Source organism: Anarrhichthys ocellatus, unplaced genomic scaffold (assembly GCF_004355925.1).
Source record: "Anarrhichthys ocellatus isolate YVR2014 unplaced genomic scaffold, GSC_Weel_1.0 scaffold471, whole genome shotgun sequence".
In the NCBI taxonomy this organism is placed as follows: domain Eukaryota; kingdom Metazoa; phylum Chordata; class Actinopteri; order Perciformes; family Anarhichadidae; genus Anarrhichthys; species Anarrhichthys ocellatus.
Genome location: NW_022280445.1, coordinates 922 through 25,316, shown reverse-complemented (window position 1 = coordinate 25,316; position 24,395 = coordinate 922). Strand labels below are relative to the sequence as shown.

The 24,395-nt window shown below is 45.0% G+C and overlaps 1 protein-coding gene across 2 annotated transcripts; it reads left to right on the top strand.

The window, feature by feature from the left end:
- Window positions 1-996: 996 nt before the first annotated feature.
- On the top strand, window positions 997-23,601 carry LOC116401470 (neuron navigator 3-like). Of its 2 annotated transcripts, XM_031879880.1 has the most exons (4): window positions 1,011-1,260; window positions 6,151-6,325; window positions 14,057-14,125; window positions 20,520-23,601. In XM_031879880.1, the coding sequence occupies exons 1-4, from the start codon at window positions 1,116-1,118 to the stop codon at window positions 20,869-20,871; spliced, it is 741 nt and encodes a 246-aa protein (XP_031735740.1). In that variant the 5' UTR covers window positions 1,011-1,115; the 3' UTR covers window positions 20,872-23,601. The 2 variants fall into 2 exon arrangements, with proteins under 2 accessions (XP_031735741.1, XP_031735740.1); XM_031879881.1 differs by lacking the exon at window positions 14,057-14,125 and having other exon boundaries at window positions 997-1,260.
- The last annotated feature ends 794 nt before the right edge of the window (window positions 23,602-24,395 follow it).

The following is a 24,395-nucleotide window of genomic DNA, read 5'->3' as shown; positions in this document are numbered from 1 at the left end:
GGTCCGGTGCAGCGCCTGTTTTACTGCTGCAGCCGCACCGATCCGTCTGTCGATCTCCCGCTCCATCTTCTCGCCTCGAAGTTAAAGGACAAATTTGTCCATGACCTGTGACGTGACTGTGACATTTATCATGTTGAGAGGGAGAAAAACGCATCAAACGGTGTGAAGTGATAGTAAAAAGCACTTTCACATCTTTCCATCAATTTGCCGCTGAATCAGCTGCGTCATTTTCTTTCCAGGAGAAAACACATTGATTCATGTCCTTCGATAGTGCCAACATTGGGATAATTGTTATGTTGTATGAGAAAACAAACTTCATGATATCAGGAGTGAAAGACGAATCGGTTGAGCATCCAAACGTGTGCTGATATGACTCATTATCGTAGTGCTGCTATAAGTCGCTAACAAAGAGACACAGGGACGCTGAGTGAGAGAGCATTTAAACCAGAGAGGGAGAGAGAGAGAGAGCCGAGCGGAGTCGCAGCTCATGAATCATCATTCCCGCAGGATGTCTGGCCGCATTGCCCGGCCTGCCCTTTGTGTGGCCCTGGCACACTGCACTGACTGGGAGCGCTCCGACCTTTGACCTCGTTATAAAAGAGCTCCTGTGGGGGCGATGGCGGCTCGCCGACATGCTAATGAAGCCACCCTCTAGTCGACGAATGCAAAAATCCCCCTTACAACTGCGACCTCAGTGGGACTTTGTGAAACTGAATCCATGCTGCCGAGGTGACATATTGACTACGCTGTTAAAGGCCACAAGTGAGCCCCGCTGACCCGCACGACCTGTGTTTATGTGCAAATGTGTACGTTGTTTTCTGTGTGTTTCTATAGTTTGTGTGTGGATGTGAATTTATGTATGTCTGCCTCTGTACATATATATATATATATATATATATATATATATGGGCGTGTGTGAGATATGCAAAAGCCGGCTGCACCCCCGGCTTTGTAGGTGGCGACACACTGCAGTCAGTATGCCACGCAAACCGGGTCCCAGGGTGGAGCGGGGGGGTCGGGCAATAGCCACACAATGGTGGGCTTTATGGGCGGGTACGGCCGACGGTCCCCGTCCTTTTCGGGGCCCTCCGCCCCGAGACATTTAGGCTCGCTGAATGTTAAGCATGGTCACATTCTCAACGTGTGTGTCCTTTTGTGCTGACTGTGTCTGCCGTCTTCCTCCACAGATCGAGAATGTGGACGCCTGCCTCAGTTTCCTGGACGCCAGAGGAGTGAACGTGCAAGGGCTCTCGGCTGAAGGTAAGACGAATAAACAACACATCATTCAAGGCCTGATTAAACTCATAATTAAATCAGCAGGGAGCGGCACAAGACGGATCTCCCTGTTGTATCTCTAGACCTGGAAAATTCACTCGGCTCCAGCGCCGACCGACCTTCTGCGGGTAGCTTTCCATTTCTCCACAGGACCGAATACCTTCGAAAAAAGCTGGTCGAAGCCCCTTTCCAAGACACACTATTAAACTTCACGGCAGTGGAATTTACCACGTTGGTATCGTGACAGGGTGCACAGTTTCTCCATCTCCAGCTTTCACTACGGCAGTGTAGGCAATCATTAGGGCATCAGAGTGGATTGTGGGAGGATAAAAAAACAACTCCAGCGAGGGATTCGTCGCCCCGACCATCAGGGTGTACAGAACACGGATCATGTCAAATTGAACGATAAGCTAAAAATTGTCTCACAAGGCCAGGGCTGAAATTACAGTTAAGTTACCAAACGATCTGTGATGATTTTGTTTTTACACTTGATTTGGACTCTGCAGGAGGAACATGAGGTTCCCTCAAAGTTCCTAAATGAATCCAACTGCAGTCAGTTTGTTTTTTTCACTGCATGCCAAGGAGCTTATCGAAAGTGTTGCGTGTAGCATCACATCGTGTGACGTGTCCCATTCGACACCTGTAGGCCACACCTGACAAGTCATACATTAGCTAGCTTCGGCCCACACTGGAGAGCAAATAGTTGCTGTCCTGTGAAAACCACGTAAATGTCAACTTTCCATGTTTTTAGCCCATATACAACTTGGTAGCGATGTACTGTATTTTCAGTGAGGTTGCTTGGAATGTGTCCTCCGTCTCTCATGCATTCAATTCAATAGGAAGCAGTAAACTCATCATCCCCACCAGGGAGTGCGTATGTGTGTGTGACACTGCACGTGAATTAACACGACACAAATTTCTTCTCTGCCGCGGTGCCAGCAGCTGATCAGCTCAGAGCACATCCACCTGGCTCTCTCTCTGTCGCTCAGCCACACCACCCTACAGGGTCAAGATGTGAAACAAATGCTGCTCTTCTGGAGCTTTGACACGTGTCGAAGGGGAACCTAGTGGCGTATCTTGATTCAAAGAGGCACAAATGTTTTGTACAGTTTACAGTGTAAAAATGCTTTATAAAAATCTAGAGTGATCTGAGAACTAGTACAAGCATGTCTCAAGTATACCCACCGAGAATGTCCCCAGCTGTTATTTAGAACCCGCAGACCCCATGTTGTTTCTGCTCCCCTTTAAAAGCTTAAAGAGGTGGGCGTGTCCTTGACCTCTCCAGCAGCAGAAATAGCCTGAGAGGCTGACACACTGACCGACAGCTCTAAATCCTGCAGCACTAAAAGCAGCAAGGGTGACTCGCTGTAAATATATGGGCTATTGGGTTACTCTGTCTATCACTGTTGCTGCCGCGTGTCATCACTCACTTCCCTCTGCCCGTCTCTCTCTCCTTCGCTCCCTGCCCGTGTCGGCCTCGGTCTCTTTCTCTGTAGGCCGTGTTTGCTCTCCAGATTCTGTTGGCTGGCATATGTGGCCTTTATTATCTTTTTACAAGGCGTGGGTTTGAAACTCAAAATGGAATGTTTGATGTGCATACAGGCACATGTTTTTTTTCCTTCTCCTCAGAGAGCCTACTTATTGTAATAACCTCTCTAGAAGTTGCCTTGCATCTCTCCGGTTGGGAGGCTGTAAACCGAAGCTCCGGAACAACCCATCATGCTGAAGAGCGTTATGGTTCCCCCTCAGACGTTTCCGCTGAGGGAGGTTACAGGCCGTAATGAAAACGAGGCACAGTTGTTGTTTTTTTCCAATGCAAGAACAGAACGTAACCCTACAGAGAGGTTGTCATTGTGAAACCAAGCACCGCTCTGTACAAGTACAGCAGGGCCAGTAGTGTGGCTCTAGACTCTTGAAAAAGGCCCCTTAGCACAGAAAATCTAAACCACCAGAAAATAAAAAAAATGTTTTACTACTTGAAATGGGATAATTATCGTCAGGAAGTTCAGTCTGCCATTACCAGCCTTAAAAAGCAGGTGTAAAGCTCCAAAACACACATTTCCTGCATCTGATAATGGGTTACAGTGAGGGGTCCTCACAGCAGGTCATTAAAGCCTCTTTCCACTGAAGGGTCTCTGCCATAGCAGAACAGCCTCTTATTGGTTGTAGAGCCAGAGGGCAGCCCACAGAATGACCTGCTCACCGCAATAAAGTCCCTCCTGCTTGATCTCAGTGGGTCCATTTCTTTTTTGAAGTGGGTCTGATTTCATTAGGGCCACTGGTGCTGGGGGTCAGCAGGGGGTGCGCACTTGGTCTCTGACCAGAAAAGCTCAGTGTAGCGCTGATACTTTCTAGCTGCAAAAAAAAAAAAAACTGGCTGTGTAATTAGTTTAAAAGATAACACTGGAACGATAGTTGTTTGAAGACCTAATTTGGAAATAAATGGAAGCCAAACAAATGAATTAAAAGCAAGTTTACACAGAGAAATCCGAGTGCAGCGGAGGAAGCAAAGACGCGACCAGCTGTGGCGTTGTAAGGAGAGGCCCTGACTGAATGTGTATTGTCTGGGGATTAAACCCAAAGAAAGGCTGATTAAAGAAGGTAAAGACAGAATATGTCATAAATGCTCACAGGGTATTTGTAGTCTTCTTCCTATTACCCGACCATGCTAGAACTTCTCCTTCTCCTCCTCCAAAGTCCTCTGTGACGAATGAAATAACTAACCTCTCCAAAAAATAATTTAAAAAAGATTGAATAAAACCACTGCAACCACTTAAAAGGCCTCCAGCGGCAAAGGCACATTTTCTCTGAGCGGGGGCCAAGCAGAAACACTTGTCCTCCGCACCGCTCCAGAGCGGCAACAGCCCTCCTCCGTTCAGGGGATGAAAGGTCTGTGGCAGCCGTAGCAATGTCCTATCGCAGTCTCACGGACTGTCACAACTTCTCCTCAAAAACTCTCAGGAAGTTGAAAAAGGGTGCAAAAGGTGAAACCTTGTGGAAAAAGCATCCAAAGTGCTCGTAGCTCTCCTACATCCTTCTTGGAGGAAAAGGACAGTGTGGTGCTCTCTTGTCTGTGTTGCCTTACAGTGCTTGAAGTTTAGGCAGAAAGTCACTTCATGCTTAACTTCTCAAAGTCCCTTTTCATGCATAAACCCTGCATACGTCCTGCTTTACAACTGCAGAGAATTCTTCTTCCAACATTGTGCAGCAAAAGCAAAATAATCACAAGATAAAACAGCAGTTTTTCTGACAATAACACTATTCTACATTTAGTAGGAACATCAAAAGGTGGCTCGAAGATCAGGTGACAGCAGGTCAACTGACGCAAATGTGCTGTGCTGTTCTGACCCTGACCGTCCAGGGCAACTTCCCCTTTGCGATGGATGAAGTAGCATCATTATCATTATCGTTTCTGTTACTTTTTACCAGTTGCCAGTAGTTTCAGCCCCCTTGGGGCGGCTGAATCTGCAACAAAGTCTCTCCCTAAAGCCCAGCAAAATGCTGCTGTTCAGACTCTCTAAGGCCCCGTATAAATTACCGCCTCATGGTGTTAGAAAATGCAAAAGAAAAAAATCCCGAGAGATTACTCTTCTCTAACTTTCACAGCTTGCAAACGGCACACTGTAGCCACGGATGGCCGGGGAGAACGCCTGAGCCTCGCCAAATTGAAAAATGGAGCGAAAAAGCCTGCGTCAGCCGCCGCTGCCCCTCCGCGTGCCAGCTCCCACTGAGGGTTTTGATCCGAAAAGTCCATTTCACAAATGGGTGCGTTAGCCACAGCGATCAATTCTTCCGCCTCTGCGACTGCTGGATCCCACCGCGGCTGCGTGTGTGAGTTCTGACTCAGGAGCTGTTGATGATAAACATGAACACCTCAGACAGAGCCGCCCATCGATTAGGGGCTTTTTCCTCGCTGTTTGTTGCAAGCTCAGCATTTTTTTAAATGTAACTTTATCTGCAGAGCTGCAGTTTCTGCTGCATCAAAAATAATGAATTCAATCTCCCTCTTAGACTTGAGTTTATTTTTTTTTTTTACATTAATGTGTTTTGTGTTATTGTGTTTTATCTGTCTTTTCGCCCCTTATCCGTGTTACTGTTTCTTTTCAGTTGTCATTTATGGAGTGAAGTCCAAGTCAGCTGGTATCATTTTGAATTTTTATCTTATCCATTTATATCATTTCACTGCACCAAAAAAACACTATCAGTTCCTCATTTCGTGGCAAAAGCAGAAGCGTAATTGAAGTTCCCGTCGTATATTTTTGGCTGTTTGGCCTCAGACGTGCCCTCACACCAGACGTCAGCCAGTTAAACACCAGTGCAGCAGTTCCCATGCTGAGCTTCACGCCTAAGTGAACCAGCTGTGTGTTAACAGACGCTTTAGACCGGAATCTATGACAACTGATTCTCCTCGTGAGCTGTGGCCTAAACTGTTCCAACACACAGTAAGTGTTACCTCGTGCTATATACAATTAAATGCTATAACTCTGCATATTATATACAGCACATCAGTATCTCTTCTAGTTAAAGCCAGTGTATAATTACTCTTAAAAAACTCATAAGCCTGCTGCACAGCAGCTGCACTTGCCGCTCTATCCCCGAGTGGCTTTTTTTAAAACATGTGTTCACTTTAGTGTTTGAAAGATACAATAAATGGTTTGGAAAATATTCATTTGAAGCGTCACGGGACACTGCTTTCATTCCAGGCGGATAAAACAAACAAAAGTCCTGCACTACTTTCACTCGCAGAAATGGCTTCATACCAAGAAGATGCATTTGTTCCATGCAGGGTAAAGATGTATCCCTGTACATGGTGGAGCAGCACCACAAGTACCACGGCACATCACTGACATTTCCCTCCCTGTCTCGCCCCCGCAGAGATCAGGAATGGCAACCTGAAGAGCATCCTGGGCCTCTTCTTCATCCTGTCGCGCTACAAGCAGCAGCAGCAGCAGCAACAGCAGTACTACCAGTCCCTGGTGGAGCTCAGCCAGCAGACCAGCAGCAGCGCGCCGTCCGCCGGCAGCCTCAAGACGCAGGAGATGCAGTCCAGGTACGCTGCGCTCCGCACAGTTGCATTGCAGTAGTTTGGTGTCGGCTTGGGTCTCATGTCTGGGGCAGATGGAGCCCAGAAGGTTAGGTTAATGTCACTGTTTTGAATTAGCAGACCAATTTTTTTTTTTTAGGATCTCTGCTGGCAGAGGGGTCGACTGACTTATGGCTTTTGGATGCTTAATTAGGTCCAGTTAGAGGTTTTGTAAACAGGAATTTGTTGGATATGACCGTCTCTCAGTGTGAAATGAATAACAGCCTTCATGGAACATGTTTCTCATCAGTGTTTCTGCTGCATCACCTCCATATGGAAGGTTTGACACGGAGGACTCAAGCTGACTAACGGACAGATTCACATTAGATTTAGAATGCAGTCCTAGCCTCACAATGTATGCATAGTTGCTTATTCACTCTTTGGTTGACAGTTAGTTAGAAGATCAATATGGCTCTCATCTCTGTCTGTTAAAAACAAAGCTACAGCCTGTTAGCTTAGCTTACCATAAAGACTGTAAGCAGGGGGGAAACGGCTAGGTTTGACTGGCGTTCTTTTAATTATGTCGTCTTGTTGCGCCTTCTTCTTCTGCAATAGTAAACCGGTTTCCCGCATGGAGAATTGGCACCACCTACTGCTTATCTCCATGAAACCAACTCCTAATAGTTGCATAGGATAGTGGATGGTAACAAGCATTCATTTTGCATTGTCTTTTGCCGATTTTCTGTTAAAATGTGCAATACATTTGCACGAAAACCGGACTCTTGTCCCTGGTTCTTCGCAAAAAATTTTCAACATTTCTCAATGTAGCTGTAGTGCAATGCTAAATCTGCAGAGCACTCTTTTAAAGGGACATTGAGTTTTGGTAGTAGAGGAACTTCATAATATGAAGATGTGCATGGTGCAGTGGAAGTCTTGGTCAAACAGGCAGCTAAGCACTAAAATGCAGTAAAAGCAAAGGAGGCCTGACCCTGTGTGATGTAAATAGACAGAACAGGCCCAGAAGAGCATCTAAAGGAAGGCCTGACATGCCACACATGAGCAGCATTCCCCCCGACCGGCTCGAGTTGCTGCACGGCCGCTCTGTTTGGCAGTGGTGTGTGTGTGTGTGTGTGTGTGTGTGTGCGCAATAATAGCAGTTAGTCCCAGCGCTTGAGGAAAGGGGCATGTGGGTAAGATGATATTGTCGATTGCTTTGGCCACTGTTTGGACAAGTTAGGAGGTGGTAGCGCTGGGGTCGGTGTATTGTATATGTGTGTGTGTGTGTGTGTGTGTGTGTGTGTGTGTGTGTGTGTGGGAGGGGGTTATTAGGGGCACAGCTGCCTCCCATTCCCACACTCCCCCCCGCCACAACAGGTGGAGACCCCTCTCGCACACATACTGTCCACAGCAAACAGTGAAGTTTCAATCACACAGTCCAGTCCTGGAAAGCATGCCAAGACAGCGCACACACACATACCGTTAAAGCCGTTACAGGAGTTCACCATCACAAAATACGAGGTCGAGTCCGACAACAAGTTGGTTGAGAGATACTTGAGGTCTTATTCGATGAGATATTCGTGGACTCCAATAACACATGGGAGAACATATAAATTCATGGCGGAAAAAAACTTCAATAAAGACTCCTATGAAGTGGTTCAGTTCATTTCCAAACAGACCCCTCTGACCTCCGCTGTGGCCTCCAACATTCAGACGTGATTAACTTATCAGCCCCTGGGGAGGGTGACTTTACTGGGGCCATGGGCGGCGAGGGCAGAGGTTCAGCCCTTGTCCGTCAGCGTTAAAGTGAGCCATTAATCTGTGAGCTTTTGGGGATGTCCGCGCCATTCAACCTTTCACCGGGCCGAAGTAAATTCGCTCACTTCCAAGACTATGAAAATCAGGGAAAGGATTACAAATATCTTGCACTGATATGATCACACAACCTGTGTAAAGAAATGTCTGGAGGTATAGAGGAATTTTGCCTTAAGTGTGAGTCAGAATGGACTCCGGCGGTTTAATAACTAGCAAGTGCCCGCTTGGGCCGTGTGCCTATTTGGAAACTATTGCTTGGCTCTATTAATACTCGAGATCCGCTCATCGCTCGTTTTACTCCAGGGAAGCAAAGAAGAGTTCGGTTGTACCTTTAGTACATCCAGCATCCAGCAGAAGCGGTGAACTGCAGTCAATGACCAGCGACCTTTAAAGGCCCGCTGCGGACGACACGCTCGACCCTGAAGCTCTGCCCCCGCTGCTGCACAAGTTTATTAATATTGGACGTGTCGCATGTCCAAATTGGACCAAATGTGTCTCTGCACACCGTTGAGTCCCCATCAATACACCCACCAAGTGTGAAGTAGATTGGATGAATGGTTCTCAAGATATGCAGAGTTTTGAGTTGTTATGGGAAGCTCTTATAATGCAGTGTTACTGCTGCTCTTTTGACACACAAGGAAAAAAGAATCCATCCTAAACAGATTCTGAGATGACTTGACCTCTTAAACGCAACTAACTCACTGGTACAGTCTGTCATCACAAACTCATGCTGTGCCGTCAGACATCATTTAAACCCAAAGAAGTCTATTTTGAATTCTAGCGGAGATCACAGAGTTTTCCAAAGCAGAAAGAAATCATATATAATATATAATATTTCAGTATAAAATGGCGCAGCTTGAATACTTCAATATGATGGAACGACGCAGCCATGTAATCTTGAATATTTCACACATTGTAAAGATTATATAGCTTTAATGAATAGCAGGAACAAGTTGATACAGACTATATATGATGCTGTCAGACAGTGTGGAATAAGTTGTTTCCAATCAATATTTAAGAGTAAGCGTAAGTAAAAAAGAATAGGTTCATATTTGCTTGAGCAATGTATGCTGCTTGTCTCACCCAGACTGTGTCGAATTGAATTCATCTGAAGAATCTCCTTTATGTAAAGTAGCATCGAACTACTGCACAAAGTGATGATATGTCTGTTGTCCAAGTTTGCTTTCTCTGCACTTTTCATATCGCGCCGTCAACTCCGAATCATTTAAAAGATTTCTTAGGTTCCTTTTGTTTGAGGCCTCACGCCTGGCTGGTGCGCACACTCCCTCTGCTTTTCACCCACTTTTGGAAGCACTGAAATGTAATTAAATGTAGTCATTAAAAAAAAAAGATATTTTTTAATTCCAATTTTCCACGGTGATGAATTCCTGCGAGGCCCGGCCGACCCCGAAGATTAAGCATTTCTGAGTAACATCATAAGCTATCAGATAAGCCAGGAGAATGGATGTTTTCAAATTCAAAATGTTAAGCTTTTTAAATTATCAAATTATCTGCCTCGCAGCTTCACAGAGGCGGAGACACACACCCTAACACACACACATTTGGCCTAGTGCGCATCTACAGTCGGGATATGGGGGAGCTTTCTATAGACAGCACCTGCTGGCCTGACTGGTTTCTCTGGGGCAGGGGATGTGTGTGTGTGTGTGTGTGTGTGTGTGTGTGTGTGTGTGTGTCCGAGGGGAACTCCCCATTAGACAGATTGCGACAGCCCGGAGCCACGGGAGGTTGACGGTGCTCTAGAAGGCAGGGGGGCCCGGGCACTGGCAGGGCGCAGCGAAAACTTCCCTCTTTAACTCGCAATGTCCCGGGGCGAACAAGTTGACCCCCTGATGCGGCGCTCCTCACGACTGCCGACCGCCGTGTCCCGCGACAGGAAGAGTCGTTTGCCCTACGGGAGAGCCAACAGCCTGGCCAAGCCCGACTCGTCTCCTAGGTACTGTTCTAGCTTGATATGAGGAGGACGGATTAGTGCTGGTGGCATCATGAACTGGTAAATGGTTTGGTTCCACTTGTGCTGTTTTCATTTATTTGTGTTAAGCTGTCATAGGTTGTCAATGCATAGATATGGATATTTTCCTGATCTTTGTCGTGGGATACTGTCAGGGTGAAGTCTTAATAAAAGTATTTTATCAGTAGTATGTAGTACTACACAATAAATACCCATTTTTGTGCTGCATGTGTGTGTTTGCATTGACACTCTTGTTATGTTGCTTGATACATGCTTGGTACATTTTAGTTATGTGTTTGTATTGCAACACTTCATGTTCTAATGCATCCTGGAAAGTGCTCTCATCTGAAAAATACTAAAATTACCTTTTTTAATTTAGCTAGGCAAGTAAATAGCGGCATACTGCTGTAGCACATCAAAACCTCACAGGTCAGGTTGGATGGTTTGGCGTACAAACCGTTTCACTTCGACGACAAAGTCACCGCTGTTTGCATCCGATGTCCTGCAAACGGTCACTGTTTCTTAGAAGCATGATCTTTCCCTGACTGACGTTTTCTATGTTGGGCTTAGTGTGTGAGCTTGATACAGAGCGACAGAGGACTGTGGCTCCACACACACCTTTGTTGTCGCTGAAAGTTTTAGATTGCCATGATGTTATTAGTTGAAATTGTTTGGTACCAGCTAACGTAGGCACACATCGTATTTTGTAGTTTTCTCTGGAATGGGATCTCTACTTAAGACTAGGGATGTTGTGGTTTTACTGTTGACACCTTAAACCCTTAGAACACTAGGACACTCCAAAATGACATGTTTTTGGAAGTTAAGTTTGGGCGACTTATATTGGTCACATGATAGGTGCAAGATGAATACAAGAGCTTGTATTCATCCCCCCCCCCCCCCCGACACGAAGGTTGGATGACATCTCATTACCTGCTGTCATCACGTTGGCCTGTAGTGGCTGAGCGCACGCCATTTTGGATATCAAACCTACCAGTTTGTGTCTGCCCTCAGGGCTGCGGCTACAATCAAGCTGAAACTGATATCGCTCACATTTAATAGGACAGCGAAGGCATCCAATATCGCTCGCATGTGCACCGCAGTGTCGTGGGCTATTAAACGGAGGCCCTGTTGATGTATGTTGTATTGGATCAAACGTGACAGACTGTAACCCCCCCTCTTCTCCTCTTCACCTCCACCCCATCCCCTTTCCCTAGTCCTAAATCCTGCCCCCTCATGTGTTCTGGTGTCTCTTTTTCCACATTGGAAAGATCTTAAATTCTGTGAGTTGGATGAGCACTCCAGACTGGGGACTCTATACCATTGCCTTCATGTTTCATTGCATTTCATAAACCCGTAGGTGAGGGGGGGGGGAAGAAAGCAAAAGCACAAAAGCTTTGCTTCAAGAGGAATGTGATGCACAAGTTTAAGCTCGACCCCTTTTTCCTACGAAATGCTGAAAAGGCGTTTTAGAGTGTGACAGGCTCCATTAATCTCTGTCTAAGCAGGTCCTGTCTGTGTGCTAAGTGCCATTTAGGGTATTTAATAGAGCACAAAACATACCACAGGGAGATGAAATGTGGTGCGGGCCGTGGGGGGGAGGGGCTTTGGAAAACGAAGAAGAACATGTTTAGTCGACAGACACCATTAACCAACGTGTCATGTATCACAGAGTTAATTAATGACATGACGTGAAGGCACTCGCCGCCATAATGGGAAACTAACCTGAACTTGTTTCCCCTCTGTTCTGCTGTCTGCTCCGGAGCTCGTTAGCATAACGCCGCGTCATGAAAACCCTGCAAGGTCAATTGGCAATGTACAGTGACTCTGCGCTTTATCGCGGGTGGTTTAAAAGCGAGGTGTAGATACAGAAGGACTGCGTGTGTTGGAGAGGGTGTGTGCATCTGCACCCAGAGTTAGACGGCTCGCTCTGTGACGGCTGATTTGATTTCACAGAATGATGAAAATGATATTGACTGAAAATCACCTCAGCAAGGCCTGAAACTTCTGCAGCAGTCCTTTTGTTGTACTTCTGCATGAGAGGAAATTAGGTGCGTCATCAACAGATTTTTTATAAAAGTCATGGCCAGTGTTTGTACTGAACCCTGTGCCTTGTGATACCAGTGTCTGATGGTATATCTGGGGCGTGCGATTCTTTTAATTTATTAAATCATATTTTTTTGAATTTCTTGTCCCTGTGATTATTTTATACTCAAAGCAATGTTATGAGTCACTTGTACTGTTGGTTCTCTGGTATTGGTTATTCACTTCGGGTCACAGAGCCAAAATGTAAAAGTCCGTTGGCATTTATTCATATTCAGTTTCATGCAAAGTCAAGAACTGCACGGCGAAAGCAGTCAGAGCAGGAAATAAGATGACTGCAGTGCGTCACTCAGCCAACCCAGTATAGGTGGTTTATTGTCTCGGTCCACTTTCGCTCACCAATGCCAAACCAGCAGCCCACAATCGCAAAACAGAGGACGAGTTGTTCCTCGTTGTGAGAGAAGACGGAAGTCTAAAACAGGCTGCTGGTGTTGGTTGTCTGTCCTCCAACTGAAACACATAGCTCAACTGCTCCGGTCATTGTAGAGGACAGTTTGAAGACAGTGTTACAGTTGATGAACTTCTGCGGCTTCCCTCCTCAAAAGGGACTGATTGGAAAACTCAGGTTTCTGTCTCGGGTCAGCCTGTGAAAGGTATGAATACAAGTCTGGAATTCTCTATAAACTGATTTATTTGTAATATTTAACAGTCAAGAAGAAATTGCTTGCAGTATTCAAAACTACTTGAAGGGGAACTTGTTGTGTGCTAGTTATTTGATGCTATATCACATTAGTTTCTTTAATTTAGAACTCTTTTTATGTCGAGTTTTCTATGTACAATGGAATACTTTTGTAAACAAACTGAGTCGGTTAAGCTAATAATGTTAGCGGCCATTAGCTAAGCCTGCCTGCCTCAACACTGCCATCAACATAATATTTTGGTTACATTTTCAACCCTGGCCTTTTTTTCTATGTTTGATAGTGTTTATTTTCATAACTTCTTTGTAAAAAAATGCAGTTTTCTTTGACAAAAGAGTGAAAAAACAGCAGAAAAGGCCACATGGGTTTCAATGCTAACTGAGGTGCAGTTAGCCCAAATGTTTTTTAAGTGAAAATTATGCTATTGCTTAGAGTGGGGGGTTCACTTGCTTGCTTTTTAATAAAGCCAGCCACAAACAATATGTTGTTATATGAGGTATTTAAGCTAGAAAAATAAGAAGATATAAGCTTTGAATAGAGGCTCTGTTCACAGTTTATGACAACAAGTGAGAAACTCTCACATGGTTTGTGAGTCACACTGTTCGCACAGGACGTTACACTCAGAACATTTACACACAGGAATAAACAGCAGCCCCGCCACCTGGCCTGCCACTTTACATTGTTTACAGGGTGTAGGCACGATGATTAAAGGCATGTCTTTGTTCATAAAGCACTCCACAAGTAGCTTAACTACTTCCTGTCAAACACAAACGGAGGGGCAGCCCGCCTTGATTCCCCGTCTCCGTGAATGACTAACAGTGAGTGTTGGGTTGTAAACCATGACTGGTACCGTGGGCATTTCCTTTCGCCTATGCCTCGTGCGTAGTGGGTCTTGGGGTTTTTCTTCAAACGATGCCACAGTGAAATTCTTGTTTGTGAAAGTGTCTCGAGCTGTTTTATGTATAAATGGCTGGAGAGATGTTGTTGGCTTAGTCATAGGCGCGTGGTAATAAACATATGTGAGCCATCAAAAGAACTGAAATGTGCTCTGGCGTGCTACAGTACAGCATGCGGTATGCGCTTCTTCTTTTCTCCTCCCCAGTTATCTCCTCTGCTGAACGACTCCTCTCACGCACATTGTTACATTAAGGCATGGATTAAGACAATTCCAGCAAGACGCTGGACTCATTCCTTCTCTAACCGTGTTAACGGTCCCTCTGTCATCTGCTCTCTCTTCAGTCTCACAGCGCGATATGCAAGTCCTCCAGGCCACAGTGGAATAGGGTCCCCACAGAAGAAAAACACAAGGTAAATATGGCAGACACTTCATGTACCGCCTTTAGTTTATGGATTCTTTGTTGTCTGTGTTTTTCAAGTGCTTTTTGCATGACCTGCATGCCCTCACAGGGTTTTTACATTTTGCTTAATGCTTTTGTGATATTGTGTTACCACCTCAGGGAGGTCAAAGGTCAGGGTCAGCTACAGAGCAGCTGGTAGGGATTCACTGTTTGGCTCAAGGATACTGCAGCAGGGCGTAGACGGGCCTCATGGCGGCTTGCCTCACAGTGAAAAGACGTGCTACATATTCATTATAACACTCTCTGTTGCCTTTTCACAGGTGGTTCGGTATAATTAAACTAGGCGAACGTGTAATTGTATCGGTGCTTGTACATCATTTTCCTCCAAACCAGTATTCCGCAAGCGAGCAAATATTCAGTCAGTAAGAAGAATGGATGACAGTATCTCATTTGAAATGACTCGCACCAAAACTAGGACCAACTTTATGTAAAAACACATTGACCACATGATTTGAATTGCCAGTGGCCGCTGAGGAGCTGAGTGGATGAACTCATCAGTGAGTCCTTTGCACCAAAAAAAGGTCGCTAGAATCACACAAAAACAAAGAAAATCCAGGATCCCTGCAAAGTTTTCACTCAAACAGTTGACTTGCACTTAATATCTGTCCTCAGTCCAGCACTTTCACCACTTGAGAAGTCTTCTTCTGTGTGGTGTGTCCTCTGGGAATACCCCTTTTACATGTCTTGGCAGAAGAAGCTGCTGCTAAATAAGCCACCAGACATTATAATGACACTCTTTGTGTTGCCAGGCTCTAGGCTGCAGCCAGCATTCAGGGAACCACAGGCTTCAGCTACTCTTTTCGGTGTCACGTGAGCTAGTAAACCTATCAAACCCACACAAGGCCGCTGACCTTCCTCTCGTCTCGTTAACATAAGCATTGAGGCTCTCACACATGTGAGACCCACACATACTGTACGTACACACACCCCAGAGTCCAGTTGTCTGATGCTCGCAGCATTTGTTCCAGCTCGGGGGCAGTGGGAAACGTTGGCAAATAATTCCTCTCCAGCCGCCACTGAGCAATGGCAAAAATGCTGTAGCCAGCAGCTCCGGGCCTGTGGGTGGTAATCGGCCCGCTCACATCACAACCTCAATGCTGCTGCTTTACAGAAATAGCTCTTTCGTTCCCGCACAAATATGAACGTGCACACACACACACACACACACAACACAATGGTGATATTGTAACCATTGCCCCGCTGCCATCCGATCCTCATTCGTACAAGCGTGATTACCACTTTTAATTGCTTTCTTGCCATTTGAGAAGTCATTTTTAATCACCATGAACTGTCTCCTCTTCTATCCCTGAAGCGAGGAAGTTTAAGCGCTCCTACAATGGGACAACAATTTAAGTCTCTCCCACATACTGTGCTGAATGCGGCTGAAAGAACTTTCCCCTCAAGGTGCTGGAGTTTTTACTGTTTTTTAAGCTCTTTTGGAGACATTGAACTCGTTAGCCAGAGCTAAAGGAACTACCCACAACAGCAACAACTGTACTCGTATACAGTAAATTACTTTCATTGTTCTTAACACGGGCGGAACACGGCCACTGAATTTTTGTGTGCGGTGTGTTTTACACTTGGCTTTCCAAGGATGAGTAACTGGTGATTATTGGGTGCCACTTCTCGTGCATTTCTACACTTCCGAATTGTGTTGCTTCCTCTTGTTGGAACTCATTTCTTTCTCTCCAATGAACCGCTCTGTGGTCCTATTTTACGAGGACAGCTGTGCACTGTTGGGCAAATGTAATGCCTTTAAAGGACCATAGCTGTTTGCAAGCTTTAGTAATACATTTATTTATTTTTATTTATATAGCGCTTTTCAGAATACTCAAAGACACTTTACATTTAAAATCATCATATAAAAAAGCTATACACTAAAAACGTAAAACACACAATATTGGTCACACATTAAAAGCGGTTCTGAAAAGGTGAGTTTTGATTTGGGATTTGAACATGGAAAGATCGGTGCAGTCTCAGATGTGTTTGGGGAGAGAGTTCCAGAGGGAGGGGGCAGCTATGGAGAAGGCTCTGTCACCCCATGTCCGGTGCTTGGTCCTGAGTGGAAGGGACAGGAGGTTGGCATCAGAGGAGCGGAGCCGACGGGATGGATTGTGGTGGTGGAGCAGGTCGGTGAGGTAGGAGGGGGCCTGATTATGGAGGGCTTTATGAGTGAGGAGAAGGACTTTGTATTGGATCCGTTGTGGGGCGGGGAGCCAGTGGAGATTCTGGAGAACGGGGGTGATGTGATCACGGGAGTGGGTGAGCAGGCGAGCAGCAGAGTTCATGGATGTACTGGAGTTTATTTAGGATTTTGGATGATGTGCCATGAAGAATACTGTTGCAGTAGTTGATTCTGGAAGTGATGAAGGCGTGGATCAGAGTTTCAGCAGCAGATGAGGAGAGTGATGGGCAGAGACGGGCTATGTTTTTTAAGTGGAAAAAGTGAAGTTGGTTTGCATCCATGATTTAATGTCAGTGAGGCAGTTGGTGAGAGTGGAGTGAGTAGCAGTGGTGATGGCCTTTGTGGAGATGTAGAGCTGGACATCATCGGCGTAGCAGTGGAAGTGGAGACCATGTGTGACGTATGATATTTCCAAGAGGGAGCAAGTAGAGGATGAACAGAAGAGGACCAAGCACCGAACCCTGGGGGACGCCTTGAGACAGAGGAGCAGTGGAGGAGGTCCAGTTGTTGATGCTGATGAACTGTTGTCTGTTTGTAAGATATGATTTAAGCCAGGAGAGAGCAGGTCCGGTGATATTGAGGGAGGATTTGAGGCGGGAGAGAAGGATGTTGTGGTTGATGGTGTCGAAAGCTGCAGTGAGGTCGAGGTAGGTTTAGCTCCTTAACTACAACTTATCGGCCATTGATTTCCATTCATTTTTGTACAAACTCAATCAGCGCACTCTTTGACGCTTGTGTAATCCATCAGCGTAAAGTTTTTGTCAATGATTCAACAGTCTGCTCATTGATTTTCATTAAATACAGACTATAGTACCACTCAATGGCATCCTGGATTAGTAGAAAATGTGGATTTAAACTAGAGACCATCTTGTGATGGATCACACTGGCTGCAACGCCAAATTGTGCCAAGGGCCTAAAGTGAGGGGACCAATGGCCCCTTCCTCACTTCCAAAAAGCCGAAACCGATAGTAAGCGTTTTCTCCTCTGCAAGAACTGCTGTGGATAGCCAGAGACTGACAGGCCGACTCATGCGTTCTGTGTCCGATACAGTCCCAAGTCTGTCCTAAAACAGAATCATTGTCACATTTTTCATTCTCTGGCTCCGGTTTGCCGATGCATAATCAAACATGTATTTTGGAAGATGAAAGAATCTCATGATAAAAGGGACTTCCTTCTAAATTTCCATCTGAATTGCTTCAATCTCACCCTCATTTTCCCACTGTTTATCTCTCATTTTCTCTTGCAGCTACACTATCTGCATCCATTTCCCTCTCACTCCCATTCTCTCAACTCTCTCCTTTGTTCTTTTTCATGTCTTCTTAGGTTTTTTTTCCATCTCTTAATTGTTTTGGTCTCTCACTCTCTTCTGTTCCTTCCCTTGTTGATTGTACCTGTGGGAGCTAAAGGCCCTGGAGCTGCTGTTATCCATGCGCGTGCGTGTGTGTTTAGGGATCATGTAGGTGCTTTTAGTTCTGCTTTGCTGTGAGATATTTCTTTTGAACATCAAAATTCAAAGTCTCTTTTCCCACCCTGTCTTTCTCTCTCTCTCTCTCTCTCTCTCTCTCTCTCTCTCTCTCTCTCTGTCTCTCTCTCTCTCTCTCTCTCTCTCTATTATGGGGCTGCTAATGAACCAGTCCTTCTGTCGGACCACCTCTTCAGCTCAGTGCAAGTCTCTGCTCTCAGACCTGGATCAGCATCTCTAAACAGAATAAAGTCTGCTAGTCTCGTCACAGTCGGATCTTTTCAGGATCTAAGAGATTCAGAGGAACTGAATGTCGGCACATTTGCTGCTTCTCAACGTCAGTTTTATTTTTTTTTGCACTTGAGCACATTTTATTTTTGCACAAGTGCCTGTATAAAACAACGTTTGCATTGTTCAGCACATGGACTGACTTATCAGGCAGTTTTGTTTTCCGACTACACGTCGTGCCGCTTGCTTAGTCGCTGAGCCTCTTTTAAGTGAGACACCCAAAGTAAACTAGAATCTTTCCTTCATCTGTGTTTCCTCGTTGCATCACAAAATGCAGGGGATGGTTAGTCTGATGAGCTCGTAAAATAGCATTAGCATTACCAAGGGATAAATGCTTTTTATCCAGGTGTGTGTAGTATGTGAAAACAGTGCTATCTCATGTATCAGATTTATAATAGTTAACAGCATATTTAAAATAAAGCATACTTAATATACTTAAGTTAGGGAGCAGGCAGCAGTGTGTGTTACAGATGCCAGTTCTTGTCCTTTTATTTGGACTCTTTTCGGTATGAAATAGATTCCCGTCCAGTGATGCGCGCGAGGCCCAAAGACGGATCACCTGCTTTTTCAATTCTGCTGCGTTACTGACCCACATCTTAGAGTGTTTAAAGGACACTCCAGGGAAACGGAATATTAAGAGTTGCCCCACTATTGACTTGGCCTCTCAGCTGCGGGTTGCTGCTGTCACAGTGGGACAAAACAGAGTTGACCCGACTGGCTCCTGTGGTATGTTTGATAGATAGCGTGGCAGAGAAAGCCGAAACCTCCAGATGAATTGCATCATAGCTCCATCTGTTTGCCAAAGGAATAGAACAGCCCCTCAGGCATCAATACTTCATGTCAATTTCTGTCTTGTAGTTTTATTATGTGAAGACTTTAAAGGCAAAATGGAACATATGAAATATGTTGTTTCCACCCTCCTCCCCCTCTCCTTTTTTTTTTTTTTGAACACTTCAGGATTCCGCCCTTTAAAAACAATTTCCCCTCCGACATCTCGGCTCCATCTGCGATACAGACGCGAGTGACATATTCGCGTAGCAAATCGATTATCTTTGCTAAAGGACATCACAGCAGCCTTCATGCACGGAGGCAGAAAGACACCAAGTTGTTAGAATCTATTCAAGGTTTTTCTGTTGTTATTTCTTTAGAAAGACCAGGCTATGGATGGAAACACCCACGGCCCCTCTGATGCAAGCAAGGTCGTCTCTTAGTGCCTGTTTTTTTTTTTTTTTTCTCAGCATTACAATCTGCTCCCACCCTGTCAGCTGGGAGACTTTGTGACTGCTTCTCGTCTTTCTTTCTCTTGTCAGACGTATTTTGATTGGATTGACCTTGGCCCGCAGTCGAGTCACACAGTGCAAACAAGCAATCTAAAAAGATGAACATGTATATGAAATATATATGGTACGGACCACTCAACTGTGAGGTAAAAGGCAGCCTTTGAAATCGGTTCATAAAAATCGCATCAAACCACGATGATGATCAATAGTAGAAATACTGTATATCCAAGTTGCAGTAAATCGTGTTGCCATTTGTGTGCCAGATGCCAGATCTGTTTTTGGAACAACTTGAATACATCTGGCATAAAACAATGCAATGTGAAGTTATTGTAGAGCAGCAACAGGTTTCTGATGAGATAATTCTTTTGGCACCCTCGCGGGAGTCGAGACAACCCTCCAGCTGCGGCGGGCAAATCAACATTTGACACTGGCAAGCTTTGACTCTGTCGGGAGAGAAAGATTATGCCAAAGTGTGTGTGTGTGTGTGTGTGTGTGTGGGTGTAAGAGGCTACAGAGACTGACTGAAAACACACACCTCCATGGTAGGTGTTAGCGTCCGCCTTGGTTTTACTGTCAGTAGAGTTACAGCGATGCATAGTGACGACACATGAAGGAGGAATAAAGGGCCATCATACGTCTCTCCCTGTCTTCTGTAGTTCACGCCTCCTTCTTTCTCGACCCACGAAGGAGCACACAATGTCTTACAGCACTCACTTGATCTCTCTTCATCTCACACACTGACGCATGCCGAGCCCAGGGCCAGTAATCATGACACGATGGGAGAACCTTTTTTTTCCAACTCGTATTGAGTCGAAACTTTCCTCGCTTCTCTTGATGAGGTGGTAGAGTCTGTGCAGCACAGCTCAAAGCCTCACTCGGAGTCTCTTGTCTGTCTCTTTGAGTTCCGGGTGAGACTTGTTTTCCGCTCCCGGCAGCTTCTCTCACCAACCAGCGTTCAAATTTAAAGGATGGGTTCACATTTTTTCAGGTTTTGAACACAGAAGTGCCTTCTCTCTCTCTAGACAAAAATAAGTCATTTTTAATGTTTCTGCCTGATTAATATTGTCATGCAGAGCTCTGCCTCAAACTCCCAATATGTCATCTAAACATCCGAACCCCTCTCTTGCAGGTTGCCAGGCCCCTCCAGAGTACCTGCTGCAGGCAGCGGGGCCTCCAGGAGCCCGGGCTCGTCCAACCTCAACCGCCGAAGCCAGAGCTTCAACAGCATCGACAAGAGCAAGCCCCTCCAGTATGCCAGCGGCAACGACAGAGGTGAGGGCGGCGTGCTGCCGATCGTGTTAGAAAGCTGCAGCTCGGTAGGAGCAGATGGTAGGACGGAGCGCCCATTTTCACATTCTTCATCCTGGCCACTTGGTGGCACCACTGGCTCAGACAGGCGAGGCTGCAGAAAGGCCCTCACTCTACCAGTCCTCACCAGTCTGCTGAATCATCCCCAGTTCTTCATTCCAAGAGAGTTATAATGGACGCCGCTGAGTGGAGGCAGCGGCACATTTTCCCAGCATGGAAAGAGCCATTTGAGGGCCGACCGAAAGGGGCAAATTCAGACAGCTGCTCTGCCGAGCGCGACGAAGCTAATCAGAGTGATTATGTTTTCGAGAGAAGGGTCTCACAGTGGAGCTAGAGTGTGCGGTAGTTTATTTAATGTCAAACTGGTTATTCACAAATAAATAGTTGCCTTTACAGCCTTTCTGTTCAAAAGTAAATAAGCTGCTCGTAAAGGCTTTAATTACATTGACATTGGCTCACTAACTGTACTGCTAATAGCTTTAAGATTTCATTTTGGCTCATTCAGAAGATTCATCATGACTCACTGGCTCATAGAGTGATGATGAATAAAATCGATCCCACTGCTCAGTCATTTTAATAATTAAAACCAGTCCCGGCGGGTTTATGACATTATAATAACAAACTTTTTGCTTTGGCTCGAAATGTATGTAATCATGAAATGATGAGATCACTGTAGGATTCAGTCTGTAGAGTCGGGAGAGGATCAGCAGGAGAAGGTGGTGGAGGTGGAGGAGGAGAGCTTTTCTCTTTTTGATTCCATCTTTCTCACCTGCCGTCAGATCCTAAAAGTCCACGCAGGATGTGCACTCACCCTCACGACTTCTGTCTGAAACTTCAAACTCGTCAACGGAAGGAAGAGGGAGGGCATGGTGAGAGGTGATGAAGGTCACAAGGTGCACAGGGAGCATGTGCAAAAAGTGTTTGGAGCTGAAAAGAGAGCAAAGTGTAAATGATGAAGGAACTCTCATTTGCTTTCATTTAAAAATCAATTAAAAATCAATTATTTGTTTGGGTTTCTCCTTCAGCAAACACAATTACAAATGATTCAGTCGATCGGTTTCGGAAGGGTCTTCTTGAGTTTGTAGTTGCATTTCCCGCTTTCACATTCCCTTTAGTTTTACATCCTTTGATTTTGTTTTCTTTCAAGTTTTTAATATACAAATACATTATTCAGATATGATCAGACAAAGGTTCTGATAAAACACAAACATCATCTGAATTGTGCAGACCTGGTGATCTCAGATCAGTGCATCATGATCGGATAGTGAAGCCTGGCTAAAGTTAGGCATCATCTCAACAGTGAATACAAAATAGCTTCGAGAGCTTTCCCCATTTTTGTCAAAAGCCTGATCATGTTTATTCATCTGGACCACATCCTCATTACATCCAGTTTTAGAATGAACATAATATGCAGTTGATCCAAATGCTATTTTAATTTCTACTGGGCCTATTCATTTCCACTGGATGTTATGCTTATAGCTGTTATTTTGACTCAGTTGAGTCTTTTTGTTTTCAGTTCTAATAAAAATATAGTCATATTTCTGTATTTTGGCAGCTAAGCACCTACATACGCGGAGTAAAAATGGCCGTAGAAACCAGTTATAGTATGAAAATACACCAATTTTTACAGATGAGGGCATTAGTTTTGTGTTACACCCCTAACAGTGGCTGATCGCCCAGGAAAAGGGGCTACATGGGTGAAAGTCATATTTTTGTTTACTTGTTTCTATAACTATTTATATGTAAGGCATGTCTGGCCTCATGGGGGATGAAGAAATGCGTTTCTCTGCATACACAGCGTTGCTCTGACCAAATAGAACAACAGCTCAAAGGGCACGAAGAGCGCTGCGTCACCCTTGCTGCCGTGCAACTATTTAATTAGCTTCAGCCAACTAAATTGAAGCTTCGAAAGGGCATGCCCGTGATATTGGACCAAAGAAAGTTGGTGTTTGGTCTGCTTGTTGTTCGGAATCGGGATGAGGAGGCCATTTTGAAACTCGGAGAAGGTGGAGAAGCTGCTGTGTTATCTGTCTGACAGTGATGTTATAGGGGGAGCAGCTGGAGTTGAGAAGCGTTAGATAAGAGTGATAAAAAGAAGCAGAGGTTTGGAAGAGTACACACACGTCACTGCTGCAACACGTGCTGCAGGTTTTGACCGATCCATGCATCTGTGTGCATGTATGTGTGTGAATGTGTCATTCCAAACATGGGTGGTATCACTTGAATCCAGGCGTTCAATTTCGTGGGCAGACCAGGAGAAATGACATTTCATTTCTCGGCCGCTGAGGCAAAAAAAACCAAAAAAAACAAGACAAGAGGAGTCTGTTGCCATGGCAACGACAAGTCACTGCACGGTGAAAAGTGTGGCGCTGCAAAACCGCCTCCGGGGTGGTGATGGAGGAAGCGAAAGGGTGGGGGGGATCTCTAAAGACGGGGTTAATTGACTGGACACGCAAACAGAGATACGCCCACACACACACACACACACACACGGAGTCACGCAGATGTTTGTTACCCCCTTCCGTTCACATTTAACAGCTGCCCTGAGGGCCGCTGCACTATCTCTAAAGATGAAGGGTAACAGAGAGGACACAGACAAACACAGAAACACAAGCATGGATGCTGTCTCATCCATGTATATCAGCTGACTGTCTAGACACACACACACACACAGAAAGACGTGCACAATAAGTGTTTCTTGTCTTTATGCCAGCTGATTTTCCATCACATTAGCACATCTGGTCAGGATTCCTTGGCGTCGGTGTTTAGGTCAGGGGTCGGTAACCTTTACCATCCAAAGAGCCATTTTGCCCTATTTTTCACCAAATCAAATTTGTCTGAAGCTATTTGATATCACAGCTTATAAAGTTGTATATATAGTTATATTATATATACAAAAACTATAGTTTGCTGTATTTATGAAATTATAGAACAAGAATTGCTATTTTACCTGTTATAACAATATCAAGACTTGCTCAGTTAAACCAGCATCGTTGGCAGTGAAAGCAAATTAATACGTCCACGCAGAATTAAACTCTATTTTCTTCCAGGACTTTTCTTTTTTGGGATTTATCCATTGATAGTGTAGCCGATGGTTAATGTTGCGCCTATACTTTATGATAATAATAAAATAATAAACACGGGGCTCCATAATCTGTGCCAAGACGGCAGCAACTTTATTCACTCCTCCCACACTTCACCAGAACCTCATTTTCTCTTTCCGTCTCATCCTCCACAAAGCACAAAACACTGCTTCCTAGAGAGCTCTTAACGTGCTCAACATAATGGCTTACAATAGTTTACCGAGGGCGGGGGTCTGCAAATCATAATTAGCCACCTGCAGGGAAAGGCGCTTGACAGCAACGTAATAGATTCTAGTTGACAAACTATTAAAACATTTTTTATTTTGGTGGCGTTACCAGCCCCATTGAGCGGCCTTCTGAAGTCACGTTTAACGGAGGACTTTCCTTTTCTTATTATTGTTTCTTAACTATTGTGAAGTCCACACACATAAACGATAAAGGAACTAAACATTGATTGCTCTCCAGTAGGACAGAGACTTCAGTCACCAGCAGAGAGTGACAGATGTGTGTTGACCTCATTTATTGATCCATAATCTAGTAAACTTTTATGTGTAAGTGTTCATTTTAAAGTAAATGTGATGTGAGAGAGATAGAGCAAGACCCGCAGCGTTGTA

Coding starts and splice junctions, on each gene's coding strand:
- LOC116401470 (XM_031879880.1), top strand. CDS start 1,116: ATGTTAAGCATGGTCACATTCTCAACGTGTGTGTCCTTTTGTGCTGAC. Junction 1,261..6,150: donor GCAAGGGCTCTCGGCTGAAG/GTAAGACGAATA, acceptor TCGCCCCCGCAG/AGATCAGGAATGGCAACCTG. Junction 14,126..20,519: donor CCACAGAAGAAAAACACAAG/GTAAATATGGCA, acceptor CCTCTCTTGCAG/GTTGCCAGGCCCCTCCAGAG.